Source organism: Orbicella faveolata, unplaced genomic scaffold (assembly GCF_042242905.1).
Source record: "Orbicella faveolata isolate gen_17 unplaced genomic scaffold, um_ofav_v1 contig_12, whole genome shotgun sequence".
Classification (NCBI taxonomy): domain Eukaryota; kingdom Metazoa; phylum Cnidaria; class Anthozoa; order Scleractinia; family Merulinidae; genus Orbicella; species Orbicella faveolata.
In genome coordinates, this window is record NW_028301539.1 from 7,431,037 (window position 1) to 7,446,769 (window position 15,733).

The window sequence follows — 15,733 nt, forward strand, 5'->3', positions numbered from 1 at the left end:
GTTGGTTAGCGGCGTACAGTTGCGATCTATTTACATATCAGTATAACGCTTCTTGATCATGATCGGATCACACAACTTTGCCGGTTATGTTATAAATACTGCGGGATTGGAGGATATAGGTTGTCGGTACTATTTCTACAAATTGCTGGTTAGCTTTAAGCAGAAAATTTATGAAAATAGCGTTCGAAAGTCTGCGGAACAAATTCCAGTGAGAGTTCTTCAATGGTTCTCACAAATTCAGTACGCTTGTTTCGGTTCGACAAAATCAACCATCGTTTACCTCTTTATTGCACCAATAGCCGATCATCGTCAGTAAATTGTACAGTATATCTTTCTTTAAATCTGGAATATTGCTGCAACAACCGATAGCACCTCTGGAAGGCGTTTCTGCGCACTTTTCGAATGTGTATTGCACCATCCTGAAGGAAATGAGAGGACGTGAGATATCCAACCTTCCTGGGTAGACGTCACAAGAGCCGTTGGACCCATTCTCCTCAAACTCGGTCGTGAAACAAAATGGCCGTGTTTTGGAGCTATTTTCGAGATTTCGTCGGGGCACAGAAAATCGAGGATTTAACGGAATCCAAAAATTTTTTCGCAGAACTATTACAAATAACAAGTAGATTCGTTTTAGCGAAAAAAAATTTTGGGGTTAGGTGCACTATAATAGAAACACAATTAAGAACCAATCAGCGTGCATATTTTCTTAGGTCTGTTTTGTAAGTATACAATAATTATTATGTACATGTATGTACAGTGTACATTGTACATTGTAAATAAAGGTGAAGAGTTCATTTTACCTGAGAAACCAAAACAACTGATGCCCAAAGTGCTGATTCTTAAGAGCTCTTCTGAGTAAAAACTCCGCCAAGTCATTATCCAGGTATGATTCATACTTTAGAACCTGCAGAAAGGACAACAACAAATGTGAACATCAAGGGTTCCCTCTTGAGACGCACAATAACCAGTGTAACCCTCATATCTGTCCACTTGGCAAGGTACAAATGTGCGTTCACCGTTGAGTGAAAAATGTCAAAAATTCCATCACTGGGATCAAGAGAATCTAACAAGAAACTTGTTTACCTGGACTAGCTGAAGAAGATACTGTGAAATTTCCCTGTCACTGCAAAGAGAAATTTGAGGCAACAAAGTCTTAAGCCCATAACTAAATGCATACACGTACATGGACAGTACCAATAACTGTTCAAGTGTGTTCGCAGGGGTTTCATTACAGACCAGGTACCGGGCAAATTGACCAGCTGTGAGAATGAGTTTGCCCGCTTGGTTTGACCATCTAGAGGAAAATTTTTCTTATAATGAAGTTCAGTTCAAAAAGTTTTGCTTTGTGAAAACCGGTTGCCCTCTTGCTGAAAACATTAATGAAGCCCCTGAGGGTGTGGCAAAGATATAAGATTTGACAGGGCAACTGCATGTGGCCTTAACCTAAAAAGCTGTGTAGACAAACTAAAAAAAGATTTTCCCCTTTCTGTAACGCCACTTAGATGCGTAAGACTATAAGTAACCAATCAACATTCTAAGTTATTACAGAATGATCCATGCAATAAAAAAACTTAACTCATAATTCTTATTTCATCCCAAATACCATGCACATGTAATTACATGTACATGTGCAATGACATACCACAAACAATAACACCAGCTACATGTAGCAACTCCGTCATTGTTAGATCACCACAGGATAGTAAAGTTATCCAACATAATTCAACAAAATACCCACCTCATTTTTTCAATGCACTGCACAGCAATCTTCCTCACTTCCTGGTCAGCATACGTGAAATCCAACAGTTCTAAAGCCTGCTCTGGGTCCAGCCTGGGCCAAGTTTGAAGAAGAATCTGCATCTGAAAACATTATATATTAAATAATTATAAATTCTTTCTGGTATTTTACAGTACACATAAATTATATTTTATGATGATCTTCTTATCAAACTATACCAAAAATTTTGAAATAAAATGAATTGTCTAAGTTTTTACAAGCTCTAAATGTGAGCATCCCAATAACCTTTTGAAAGCTGCAAGTGAAAGCGAATTAATTGTTTTTTGCTTAATAGGGCTCACTTATTTGATTTGTCCCTCATGTCTGCAAACATGTTTTTGTCGAGGAAAAGGTTGTTGTTATTCATCGTGGTAGATGCAGTAATAAAGTGTATTATCGTTTGTGCGGGACTACCCGTTTATCATGTGTTGATCTTAGGTGATTGCACTGTTTTAGGCCGTTGGACCATGTACTTTGTGCGGGACTGCCCGTTTATCACGTGTTGATCTTAGGTGATTACACTGTTTTAGGCCGTTGAGCCATGCCGTTTTTGTGCAGGACTGCCAGTATATAGTGTGCTGAATGCAAGATTTAGGCCTCTGGGCCTTCCTTATGTTCTGATCTGCGTGTTGTTGCATTTTTGTTTTTTCTAATTGTTCTCACATTTCTTTTGTTATCTTTCAAGTCTACAAAGTGGATGTGTGTTTACTTCAAAGGTTGCCCACTCAAGAGATCCAGACGGCTTCGCAAGTCAACGGAAGGTCTTCCCTTGCGTCCCTCTAAAGCAAAGGCCCCTTCAACAACAGAGCTTCAAGTAATAGATCAAAAACGAGTGCGAGTTTTTCATCAGGGGTTCCAAACACCGAGAAACAGATGAAAGCACGACGCCGAAGGCGGAGTGCTTTTATTGTTTCGAGGTGTTTGGAACCCCTGATGAAAAACGAAGCACGAGTTTTTGAGCTGGCTTCTCAAAGTAGCATGAGAATTTTTTTCGAAGAATAGGTAATTAGTAGGCGTGCTCAATAGGCTATTGTCTGTTTTTTATTCATATGGTAAATGAAATGAATCTTTTATATGCGGCCATGTGGGCAAGTTTTAAAGGTTGAATTTTTAATAAATTAACATTATGCCGCGTGATGGAGATCGAGTGGAGATCAGAACGTTTTCGAGTTCCAAAAACCTCTTCTCAAGAAAATGTTTTGGTGAATGATGCTGTTCCAGTTTCAACTAAGTATAAAAACAAGTGGGCTGTGAACATTTTTGCCGAATGGCAGATGTTGAGAGAGGTTAAAGTTCCGGTATTAGATTGTGGCGGTCTCTTCAAGGACTACGATTTACACAATGTTACCGCTGTGAGTGTAGATATTGCTGGAATGGACGCTCTGTCGCTGAACTATTGGTTGTCAAAATTTGTGATGGAGGTAGCTAAAAAGTCCGGTGAAAGATACCCTCCGAAGTGTGTTTATGGTATCATTTGTGCCATCAAGCGTTATTTGGAGGAGAAAAATGGATCAGAAGCTTTGAATCCTCTGGACGCTGGTGACAAAAGGTACTTGACAACTTTTAGACCGAATTGGTTAGTAATTTAAAATGCACTGTTTCAGGACTTTAATTTTGTGTGTTATTTTTTGAAGGTTTGTCCTTTTCCGACGTTGCTTAGATGCCGAGATGAAGAATGGCGTTCGAGAAGGGCTTCACATTAAGTGTAAGAAAGAGGAAAAGGAGTTTGTGAGCGAGCAAGAAGAAGCAGTATTCTGGCAAAAGAAATCGCTGGGAACTACATCAGCTAAGTCGTTATTGAACACGATCTATTTCTACAACGGAAAAGTTTTTGGGTTGCGGGGGGGAGATCACAGAAATATTGTTGTAAACAACTTTGAAATTGGTCCAAATTTTATTAAGTTTGAAGAAAATGCCTCTAAAACTGATCATGGAGGTCTTTGTGATCTAAAGTATGTGCCGCGAGTGGTCAAGCACGTTTGTCATTCTATTGAGGAAAAGCACGAGCCGTGCCTTGTTGAGATATTCAGATTGTATGTAGGGTTAGTTGAGACTCATGCAAAGGAAGTTATTGCATTTTACTTTAAGCCATCAAAAACTAGGTTCGCATTCGATAAAGTGCCCGTAGGCATCAACAGCTTGAACAAGATTTTGCCTGACATGTGCGACGCGGCAGGCTTTAAACGCAAAACCGCTCACAGTTTGCGCGTTACTTGTGTTTCCTCCCTGTTCAATTCTGGGGTTGAAGAAAAATTGATTCGCGAAAGGTCGGGGCATCGTTCTAATGCATTGTTGCAGTACGAAAAGCCTACAGAAGAAAATGTGTCTAAAGTTTCAAAGATCCTAGGTCCAAGTGTTGTCAGTACAACTACATGTTTTACCACAGAGAAACAGGATCAATCTTTAACGGATGTTGTTTTCCAGGAAGGAAAATTCAAAAACTGTACAATTAATGTAACGATGTCTAAGAAGGAATAATATGTTGCTGTATTGTTGTTGTAAGCAATGATTTAAGCGGGAAAAATGCTGTATTTAGAATTATAATTAAGACTGATTAAAATTCAAGTTTCTTGATCAGTGTCTTGATCAGTTTTTGAACTAATCTACCGTGTGTTGATCGGTATGTTCATTGGGTATCAACATACATGCACCTGACCCAATTGATGCGAGCTGATTGGGTCATCAGCTCATGAATAATTAATGATTTGAGAAGTGACTTTCAAACATTTAGAGAATGGTCTTTGCGCTTTGAGGAAGTCGCCTGTTTGCCGTCTGATGAGACGTCATTTGCCCTTTATTTGGAGTATTTTGCTGCAGCAGAGTTCCCTCTACTCCACACTTGAGTCTGCCTGTTATGGCATAAATTGGGCACACCATCGGTATGGCTTTCCGATTTGTGATTTGACTTGTGATAGAAGTGTTCTCGAGGCGGCTAAAATTGAGCTTGCAAAACCTGTTTCCATAAAAAGGGGGGCGCTGTTACTCCCGAGATGATTTTGAGGATATATAATAGGTTTGCGGGCCCCATGGCTAATCCTTCTAATCGTCGATTAGCTACAATTTGCGTGACTGCCTAATCGGCTTTTCTCCGCGGCAACGAGTTAGCTAGCCTTCGTTGTTGTGACGTTAGTTTTTGCGCTGCGTTTGTCAGAATTTATACATGCGAGAGCAAAACAGATGTTTATTATATGTAATTTTTAGTTTTAATTTTATGAATGTATTTTCTTCAAAGATATAGCAATTTTGCTCTCGAAAAATTCGTAGTAAAATAAAGTTTTAGACTTGGCATGCGTTTGCGGAACTAGGATATCTTATACACTTGTTTGATCTACATAGCTTAAGAACAAGGGCCGCTAAGGAGCAGGCATCAGCAATCTACACTCTTTATGTCACGGCAGATGGAAGACTGATCGAGCCAAGGACGGCTAGCTGCGGCTGTATTACGATAAGTTAGAATCTTTACTTTCAGTGTCTTGAAGTTTGCACACTTAGATTCCTTTGTTCTCTTTCTTTATTTTCGAAGGCGGGCATCAATAAACGAGATGCCCGCCCCTGATGCTGTGTTTGTGTTTATTAAGATTAGTTACAAAATATTTTATAATCGTTTCAGGGTGATTAGAGTATAAATATATTTTGTAACGTTTCGTTAATTACACTGGAGTATGTTCACTATGTATGGTTCGTGTTAACTGTAGAAGTATTTTAGGCGTGACTCCCTTAGGGGCTAGTAGGCTATTTAAGAATTTGTAAGTTATGCAAGAGCCACTCGAAGGCATCTCTTTCAACTTTGCTTTTTAATTTATCTGTTTATTCACTGCTGTGTTTTCTTTATGATGATGTAACGCTCGCTGTATCCTGCATCAATAAACGAGATGCCCGCCCCTGATGCTGTGTTTGTGTTTATTAAGATTAGTTACAAAATATTTTATAATCGTTTCAGGGTGATTAGAGTATAACTCAAGTGACTACATCGTGAGACAAACGATAATACACTTTATTAAACATGTTTTTGTTGTAAATATGTCAAACTAGCTACAGTAAAATTTGAGGGCAAACAAAAAAATTCCCTTTCACTTACAAGTAGCTTTCAAAAAGGACCTAAAAGATGATTCGGATGTTCATGTTAAAAGGTCGTGAAAAATTCAACTATTCATTTTTTTTCAAAATTAAATGTTTGGTATAGTTTGATAGCCAGCTCTATAAGCTTTAATTTGACATACGGGTTTAACAAATCGAATATGGTTTAGCGTGGTCTGTACTCTTATCGACAGCGAGTACGCGTGGATGTTGTGGACTCACGAGGCCCAGCCGAGTGAGTCCACAACAAATTTTGACCACTGTGATGACACATACTCGTTGTCAATAAGAGTACAGACCACTAAAAACCACATTCAATTCGTTTTTTACCACTGAAAATATCAAAGATAACGAAAGAAATCTTTGCCACGATTTGTTGACAATTGAATACTCGGACTTGAAAGTGCACGCGCTGCAGGGCTTGTCAGGGTAATTTTAAAGTTGCACTCATCACGAAAGCAAGCTGAGCTTACTAAGCCTACTTACGATAGTTAGTTTTCTTCCTAGTTACATCGGCAGGGGTAATTTGCACAACACTGAATGCCTAATGCCAAATGGCAAATGCCAAATGCACTGTTTTTGCCCCGTTAGTTTCACTTGTGTTTGCTTAGGGCTACAGTACCTTTTATTTGTTGAAACGGGCCAAATACAGCATCGACAATGCTGTCCTTTAAAACAAATAAATGCTAACCGCAAGCAAACATCAGTGCAACTAACCCAAAACAAAACATGTATTTGGAGTTTGGCATTCTGCATTTCGTGTTCAGTGTTCTGCGAAATTCCCCCGCCATAGCTACATCCCTGGGATTTGGGCGCTTAAATGAAAGCTTGATACAATATACATGTTTACTAATACATACCAAAGCAACATCTTTATTGCTGTTCCACTTCACACAACACAACAGTTTTGCTAGAGCATGCGGAAAATGTTCTCGACAGTCAATTCTGCAAGAATGATACCTACTGTTAGTTTTGGAACCACACAACAATAGCAGATGTTAGAGCATAAGATACATTGTAAAGCTGACGAGATTAAAATTAACCAGGCAGAGATCACTGAAGATCAAGAAGACAAACCTCATCTCCCAAACAAGCTCCTTTTCTTGTTCAAAGATTGGGGCCAAGGGTTCACGGTTTACAATCTGCCTTAGTTGCTCAATCAATGTTTCATCTGCTCCTCCCTATTGCAGTAAATTGACAATAGATTTGTTGAATATTTTATTCTATGTGCCGTAACTTGCAGCGCTCTGTAGTCACTGTCTGTCTTTGGAGTACTAGCACAAGGTAGCACTTGACTGATTTATCTAACCGGTGACCATGATAAAGCTCGGCAGCAGCTTGAAAACTCGCTGCAGCAGTCACGATCAAACTGGAAACTGTTCTTTTGACGGCAACTCTGCAATGTTACAACACAACTTGCAACTGTCGATTCATAATTTGCTATTGCAAGTGGTGACAGAGGATCTGTTTTAGTTTTGGCTAGCTCTGGTTTTCATTTTGCCATATATTGATGAAATAACACTTCGGTGTCAAGGTGAAGAAAAGAATTGGTCAAGAGTTAATCAACAGACTGCAGGAAATAAGTGGATGAAAATCAGTAAAAAACTGGAAACCTATTTTCACAATTGAATATGCGTGAATCCACAACGAGTGGAGCAAATTAATATTCTTCAGTGCATCTCCCCAGCTTTGTAATTTCAACCCAGCCTGTGGCTTATTTCTCTAAATCTGTTAATATTTAAACCATGAAGGAAAGAAAAATTATCTTGAGTTCCTTCACTTTGATACAGAGGTTTTTCAACGTGTACCTAGGAAAATGACAACTTGCTCAGACAAGTAAACTTGAATTGAAAGTTAGAAGTTGCTTCCCACAAACACTGCTAATCAATGTTTGAACATTGCAGAGATCCCATCAAAACAACATCTGCTATGACTGAAATTTAGCTTTATCAACTTCATGTTTACAGTGCTGTAGTAATTGCTGTGGGGTGAAGCTGTTAGAAACCTTGAATTTGTATTTAGTTAAACTTGACAGATAAATTAAAGTTAAAGCAAATTAAGTCAATTTGCTTTTGGTTGATGTAAATTAGATCACATTACAGTTCAAAACTTAGGTCTACAAGGTAAAATGTACTCACAAAAATGTTGAAGTCAGTAACTTTTACAGCTAGTTCAGCAACCTACACATACAACAAAAAGAAACAGAAACCCTTTCAGGTGCAAACATGAAAACATCAATTCTTTTAACTTAATTATCACACTGAAAATGTCTTTTTAGTGTTAAAATATAGTTTAGATATTGATGATTGTGATCATCAGTCATCATCAAAAAGGTAACAGTCCCTATGTGATGACTTTCTTCATACAATTACTTACAAATTGTACCTGTCAGAAATATATTGACAATGGAATGAGCAACACTGATCAGTAACAATTTACAAAGGCTGCTTATTTATTGGATCTTATTGATATCAATATTTGAACATCTCACGTCAGGTGCATTGTATAAATTATGGGTACTATGTGGAAAAATTAACTTTTTGTTCTGGGGGTGAAACTGTAGCCTAATATCTACAAACATGTGTGGCTTATACATCCACATTTACATAATTTTTAAGAGTGATGCCATTAAATCACACAAAATCTTACCTTCTCAAATGATGGATACACAACAGCATTGGAGTAACTTGGAAATTCAATGCTGAGTGAGACTGAAGTAGCGGTGTTGATATTGGACACCACTGTGCCAACTGGATTGAGTTGGCCTGCCATTGTTTCAGGTACAGGCCATGCAAAGAGCTTCAATGGACCCGACCGCAGCTTACCCTGGTAATCAAACAGGGTCGTGTTGACCCATGCAATGGGAATGGTTTCCTAGAGAGAAAAAACAAATATACAAACTAGGTTGATTAATTTTGTAATTAATTTTTTATTTTATTTTGTTAAGCATTAATATTAAATAGTATTTTTTAAAATCTTTTTGTCATTTAAAGTAACACATCTTTAACAAATTACAATTACAGCAATGTGCTGTTCTATTACTACACCCATACTACACTGTCTACCTACAGGTGTATTAACACCATGTGCTACTATTAAACTTATCAGTGACCAATCCATACCTTGAGATAGGGGGTGGGGAGGGGGAGGTTCTGCTTGCCCTACCGGCTTTTCTTCCTTGTACGATTTTTTCTTTTTTGACCCAAAATACGGGAGGGGGTCTGGGCCTCCTGAGCCCCTTCCCTAAATCTGCCAATGCTTATAATATAGCAAAAGAAAAGAAAAGAAAAGAAAAGAAAAGAAAAGGAAAGGAAAGGAAAGAAAAGAAAAGAAAAAAAAAAAGAAAGAAAAGAAAAGGAAGTAATTATTAAGTATATTTGAAAATGCACATTAGCTACATTAAAATCAAAAAAGAAAAAAAAGACCCATTTATTAATAAATACAATAAATATAGATTGGGAAACAAACATCTAATAAAATTTAATATATATTAAATGTTGATGACCTTGATGATCTTGTGTACTCTAAAAACTGTCATAATTGTGGTATACAGTCAATGTCAATTACTTGAATGTAACTTTCACTATGTGGGTGGTGTCGTGGCAATGAACCAATAAACCAGGCAAGAGATACGTTTTCGAACATTGTGTTATGCAGACTCGAAGAACTAGAAGAATATGCAAATACACACAAGCATGCGAATGACTTTGGTCATGTGACCGGAACTGCAAACAGTGTGAAACCAGAACTGAATATTACATCCCCTTTTTTCCAAAAATGAGAAAAAAAAAACAAAGCTACTCTGAGCCTTAACTTAACAACAAAAATAACAGAAAAATGATAACCATTCAGAACAGTTCTACAGGGTTAATCCCTTGACACAGTGTTCCTCTTAATGCGACTAAATAAATCATGGCGAACGGACGTGTGATTTCTCGGTCCTCCACTTTGTTGTTGATCGCAAGGATTACTGTGCTCATATGTCTACTAAAAAGCTCTTTAAATAGTAGAACATACGAAATTGTTGGCAAGAATGATTCAGTCACTCACTTTTCACTATTTTCGCCTTGGAACAGTCGCCTTTCACGAGCTGGTCGAACGACGAAGCAGACACGTGGTCGGAAATTTCTTTCCGCTCGTATCTCATTTTATCCTAATTCACAGGCCTGCTTTAACTTATCGCGACTTATAGTGAGCGCAGACATCTGCCCTAATCCCGGTTCAACGGCTACTGTAAATATTTCAGCCAAGTGCGCCGTATGCAAGAGGACAATGGCGAAGACTCATCGTGCTGTAAACTGCGACTCTTGTTCAAAATGGTGCCACATAAAATGTGGAGGGGTTTCTGTAAACGAGTATCGCAGACTGCAAATGGAAGATGAAATCCCATGGATATGCCCTATTTGCACAGTACCTAGTGATCCTGAGCCACTCCACAGCTTTGTTGATGACTCTACTCTGGAAGTTCTACACACACACGACCTTCAGGTTTACAATGATCTGGAGCCATTAATTAACACGCAAGGTCTAAAGGTCGCCCGCTTAAATGTTAATGGATTGACGAAAAAAATGTCGGAAATCAGATTCCTTCTCCAGGAAACGAGGTTTGACATCTTAGGGTTAATTGAAACACAATTGAACAACAAAATTGAAGATGACCAAATATCTGTTGATGGATATAAATTGGTACGTAAAGACAGAAAATCTGGAAATTCCTGGGGTGGTTGTGTAATGTATTACAAGAATTGTCTGAATGTCATTGAAAGGGATGATGTCTGCTCAAAAAGTGACCTTGAGTAAGTGTGGATTGATCTTATGCTTGCATCTCAACGACTTTTACTAGGAACTTTCTACAGACCTCCAACTGACAATCAATTCTTTGACAAGTTCCATGCAATCTTAGATGATTTGTGGCTAAAAAGATCTAACATTATGATCATGGGGGACTTCAACTCTGACATTAAGTCAAGTGTGGGAAAACGCTTGTTGAAAGTTACCAGAAATGTTGGCTTAGAGAATGTCATTAAAGAACCTACAAGAACTACAGAGTTTTCAAACACAATCATAGACCTAATCTTCACTCCTCATAAATCCAAGGTGAAAATTGCAGGCTGTTATGCCCCAGGCATTTCTGATCACCATCTTGTATATGCTGTAGTTAATTTGCGGAGGCAAAAATCAAGTCCAGTGATCAAAAAAGTGACAGATTTTAAGAACCTTAATTGCGACAAACTCAGACATGATCTCAGTACGGCACCTTGGAGTGTCTGTGAGATATTTGATGACGTAGATGATGTTGCTTGGGCATGGGAGTATTTATATAAGGACGTTATGACTGATCATCTGAAAACTAGAAAAGTAAAAGTGCGCACTAATGGTTTGAAGTGGATGAATGACAACATCAGGAAGGCGATGAATAGAAGATATGCCCTGCTAAGAAGAGCTCAAAGTAATCCAAGCGATTCAGAAGCTTGGAAACTGTATCGTCAACAACGAAATCACGTGACTAAGATCATGAGAGAAGCCGAAGCAGAATATTGGAACGATAAGATTAAAAATGCTAACAGCTCAAGTGATTTCTGGAGGGTGGTACGTGAAATGCAAGGCAAGTCAAAGAGCAGTGTGGGCGCAATCAAAAATGAGGATGGAAACATCATAACCAATGCTAAAGATAAGGCAGAAAGCTTCAACCATTTCTTTTCTAAAGTTGGTGAAAGACTTGCATATGGTATCCTATTGGATAACAGTGTAAATGAACATCACCATATTTACCAAGTCATTCCTACTGCCGAGCTATTATAACTAAATGCTCACAAGATTAAAAGAGTCATTGACAAAAGAGTTAAGCCTGGAAAAGGGTGTGGTCCTGACAACATAACCGCAAGAGGACTCAAACTAGGGGGTGATAATGTAATTGTTGGTCTATCCTATGTTATGGGAGAAAGTCTAAAAACTTCAAAGTATCCTTCCCAATGGAAAATGAGTAAAGTAAAAGCTGTACCCAAAAAGGGAAATAGTTCTGAAAGAGGTGACTTCAGACCCATTTCCCTGTTGAGCATTCCGAGCAAAATGTACGAGAGTATTATAGGGGATCATACTGACTGTCACTTTGTAAACAAAGGACTGTCCAGCGAAAACCAATGGGGTTTCAAACCAAATAGATCTACAGAACTTCCAATGCTGCATCTGACCGAAGTGCGGAGACAAGAGCTGGATAGAAATAGAATTGTGGGTGTTCTGTTTATCGACTTTAAAAAAGCATTTGATTCCATTTGTCATAAAACAATGGCTCTTAAACTCCAAGCCTGTGGAATTTCAGGAAATGTGTATAGTTTGATTGTTGATTATTTATCTGGGAGAAAGCAGTTTGTTGAGATTGAGGGTCAAAGATCTAGTGAAGCGGAAGTCAAATTCGGTGTACCTCAGGGCTCAGTACTTGGGCCTAGGCTTTTTAGTATTTATGTCAACGATCTTCCACAGGTGCCTAACTGTGGAAGGATGGAAATGTTTGCTGACGACACAACTTTACATTGTATTGGCGATTCCATTGATGACGTCTGTTCCAAGATCCAAACCTCAATAATTGAAATAGCTAAGTGGTGTAATAAGAACGTTGTGACTATTCATTCTGATAAAACCGAGATTATGCTTCTTACCCGTAAAGATTTCATTGGTCCTCTAAGACCAATTATTACGTAATTAGTTTTGTTAATAAGTCGCACTGTCTTGGGTTCACGATTGATAATAAGTTAAGCTGGGGATGCCATATAAAAGATCTTACAACATCTATGACTAAGAAGGTGAAGCTATTACGTAGGTTTAAAAGCCTTCCTTCCCAAATATTAGAACCAATTTACTTTAAGGGTATTCTTCCGAGTGTAACCTATGGAATAAGTGTATGGGGAAACTGCAGTGAAGCGAAACTAGACGGTCTAGAGAAAATTCATCTTAGTGCGGCCAAACTCATTTTCAAACAACAGATACCACCCTCTTGGAAATCATTAAGTTATTTCTACAAGAAGAGGCTCCTGTGTCTGACACATAAAGCTTACTACGGGTTTTGTCCTGAGCAAGTTGCAACAATCATTAAGAAAAGTCCTAATTTACGCAATATGAGAGACAACTTTAAACTTACTCTGGACAGACCGAACTCTAATGTTGGAAAACTGTCGTTCAAACATAGATCTGCAATGGCTTGGAATTCTTTACCGCAATCAGTTAAATCCATAGAAGACCACCATGGATTTAAAAACAAACTTCGTTATCTTTCTACAGCTATTGACAAAATTTCTTTCAACCAATCAGCAATAATTTACACTAAAGATTTAACAAATTATAAATATTTTTAGGAATTCTAATTTAACTTGTAATCATATTTTAGAATTTTATGCGTTTTTGTAATTATTAGGTTTATTAGGTTCTTATTTTTTATTTTGTAACTCTTATTTAACCGCAGGTCCACATCAGCTTATGCTGCCTATATACCGACCTGCGTAAACAAATAAATGATGTATGTATGTATGTATGTATGTAACTTAAATGTCCATCCTGGAAGGTGCCATGACCACCGTTCCACTGCGTGTCATATACTGACTTCCTGTACTTGGGGCTGAGGTGACTGGCTGAGCTACTCCTGGGGTTGGACTAGCAGATTGAGCAGCTCCTGGGTTTGGACTGACTGGTTGAGCAGCCGGTGGTACTGGACCTGCACTGTTCCTAGGGTTAGACTGGCTCGGTATGTTCATAGGAAAATTAATTCCAGGAGAGGAACTGTGAACATGATTGCTCTTAAGGTCAAACTTGACCTGCTTGGGGTAAGCTTGAGGGACCTGCCGTATTTGGGATCGATTGCAGCGCAGCTCTTTTCCACTTGGCGTGGACACTACGTAAGACCGAGGGAGTCCTCCAGCTTTATCCAGCACTACAGCTGACTTCCATTCCAGTGTCTTTGGATTTTGAATGGTCACTTGCTGTCCTGTAACCAGGCTGGGTATAGCAGTGGTGTGCTGGTCATGGTAATACTTCTGTTGTGCCTGCCTCTCTTCCAGTCTGCTGATGACATCATCAGCATGGGTGTGGTCACTTTGGATTTTCCTCGGTAGATTGTCCTGCACCTGTCTTCTGAGCAGCGGCTCTACTGGGGATGGCAACTTGTTGTCAATTGGAGTCGCTCAGAGACATAGAAGGGCTATGTTTGGGTCTGAGTTAGACCTCTTGGCTTTCTTGAGGGTTCTTTTCACGCTTTTGACTTGGCTATCAATGAACCCATTACTAGATGACTGACTGAAACCATACTCCTCTGCGAACTGACAGTACTGCCCTTGGAAGTGGGGCCCATTATCTGATCTCACGATTCGTGGAATTCCTTGCTCGCTGAATATTTGCTTGGTTAAGTCTGCTACACACTTACTAGTGCTGTGGCCCTTGGGAATTTTCCTGACAAACGGGTACTTGGTATAGTAATCAGCAATTAAAAGGAATTCATCATCGTCGAGGTAAAATATGTCAGTTCCTACTGTGTGCCATGGTCTTGGTGGCACTTCAGTTTGTATTTGAGGTTCCCTTGCTTGTTTAGGCTGGAGTTCCTGGCATATTGTGCATGACTTGGTCATCTCTTCGATATTCTTGTTCAGGTTCCTCCATAACACTGATGTGCGTGCCCTTAGCTTGGTCTTCTCTGTACCTTGGTGGCTGGCATGTAGTTTGGATAGGATACAATGTATCTCCCTGGAGGGTCTGTGGAACAATAATTTGGTGGCCCCTTCTTCACGGTAAGTCCAGTAGGGTCGTATCAGTGAGGGCAGTCCCGTTACTGTGGTGGGCCAGCCATCATACACCACCTGAACGATACTTGATAGTGACGTCATATGGCTGTAAACACAAGAGCATTCTTTGCAGCCTCGGGGGTGCTGAGATCAGTTTTTCCAGCTGGATGGCCTCCAGCGGTTTGTGGTCGGACTCTGTGATAAAACTTCGGCCATATAGGTAGGTGTGGAAACGCTCACATCCATAGACTACAGCTAGGAGCTCTCGCTCAATGTTAGCGTAGCGTGACTCTGTGTCTGTTAAGGCTTTGCTGGCAAAGGCGATTGGCTTCTTATCCTGCAATAAGGCAGCTCGAAGACCTGTCGACGAAGCACCAACTTGGAGGGTGACTTCTTTGGTTGGATCATAGTATGCCAGTGCAGCTTCCGCATTGATGGCATTCTTGATTGCATTAAAGGCTTGTTGATGGGCAGGGCTCCAGTCAAAAACACTGTCCTCCTTAACTAGCTCTCGAAGAGGAGCTGTAAGTGTGCTGACACCAGAAATGAATGGACCCATGTAGGTTGCTAATCCAAGAAATGTCTGCAATTCCTGTTTATTAGTAGGGGGTGCCATCTGCTTCAGAGCTGACACCTTGCTTGGGTCCGGTTGAACACCATCTTCACCACAAATGACACCATAGAATTTAATCTTCATCTGTTTAATCTTGCATTTGTCCGGGTTAAGCTTCAGACCAGTATTTCTACATCTTGCCAGCATACCGTGAAGGTGATGATTGTGTTCCTGTTCTGACTTTCCGAAAGTGACAATGTCATCAGCGATCCCAATGGTGCCCTCGCAACCTTCAAAGGTCTGGTCTATCTTTGCTTGGAATATGTCCTGCAACATCTTACACACGCTTCCAGTGTTACGCGCTTAGGCCACATCTTTCGACATGCATCTTTCTACCTGCTATGTAACCTGGCCTACTTAAAAAATGTAAGTACAACTGACTTCTTTATGGTCGAACTCGAATTGTAATGATGATGAAAGATGAAAGAAGTCATTCTGACAGAAATAAGTCAACTGTTTTGAATGTTTACACGTTGCGAATATTGAAAGCGGCAACGGCCC

General features: G+C 39.4%; 2 protein-coding genes across 5 annotated transcripts in view; one reads left to right on the forward strand and one right to left on the reverse strand.

The window, feature by feature from the left end:
- The window catches only part of LOC110064345 (phosphatidylinositol 4,5-bisphosphate 3-kinase catalytic subunit beta isoform-like), a 47,338-nt gene that overhangs the window by 14,047 nt on the left and 17,558 nt on the right, over positions 1-15,733 (reverse strand). For all 4 annotated transcript variants that reach the window (XR_016205392.1, XR_016205393.1, XM_089282290.1 and 1 more), the window contains 7 exons: positions 8,504-8,728; positions 7,993-8,034; positions 6,932-7,035; positions 6,715-6,799; positions 1,739-1,860; positions 1,084-1,123; positions 801-904 (listed from right to left, as the gene is read on the reverse strand). Coding sequence is in view for 2 of the 4 variants with exons in the window: in XM_089282290.1 (XP_089138416.1) it covers positions 801-904; positions 1,084-1,123; positions 1,739-1,860; positions 6,715-6,799; positions 6,932-7,035; positions 7,993-8,034; positions 8,504-8,728 (722 nt within the window). In the remaining 2 variants the exon portion in view is untranslated. The remainder of the gene's footprint in view (positions 1-800; positions 905-1,083; positions 1,124-1,738; positions 1,861-6,714; positions 6,800-6,931; positions 7,036-7,992; positions 8,035-8,503; positions 8,729-15,733) is intronic.
- LOC149116367 (uncharacterized) lies at positions 2,164-4,354 on the forward strand. Its single transcript, XM_089282294.1, has 2 exons — positions 2,164-3,326; positions 3,412-4,354. Exons 1-2 carry the CDS (start codon positions 2,914-2,916, stop codon positions 4,253-4,255), a joined length of 1,257 nt encoding a protein of 418 aa, XP_089138420.1. The 5' UTR covers positions 2,164-2,913; the 3' UTR covers positions 4,256-4,354.

Bases quoted from the DNA above. Each gene is read 5' to 3' on its own strand.
- LOC149116367 (XM_089282294.1), top strand. From the start codon at position 2,914: ATGGAGATCGAGTGGAGATCAGAACGTTTTCGAGTTCCAAAAACCTCT. The intron at 3,327-3,411 runs GTACTTGACAAC...TATTTTTTGAAG, and splicing joins CTGGACGCTGGTGACAAAAG to GTTTGTCCTTTTCCGACGTT.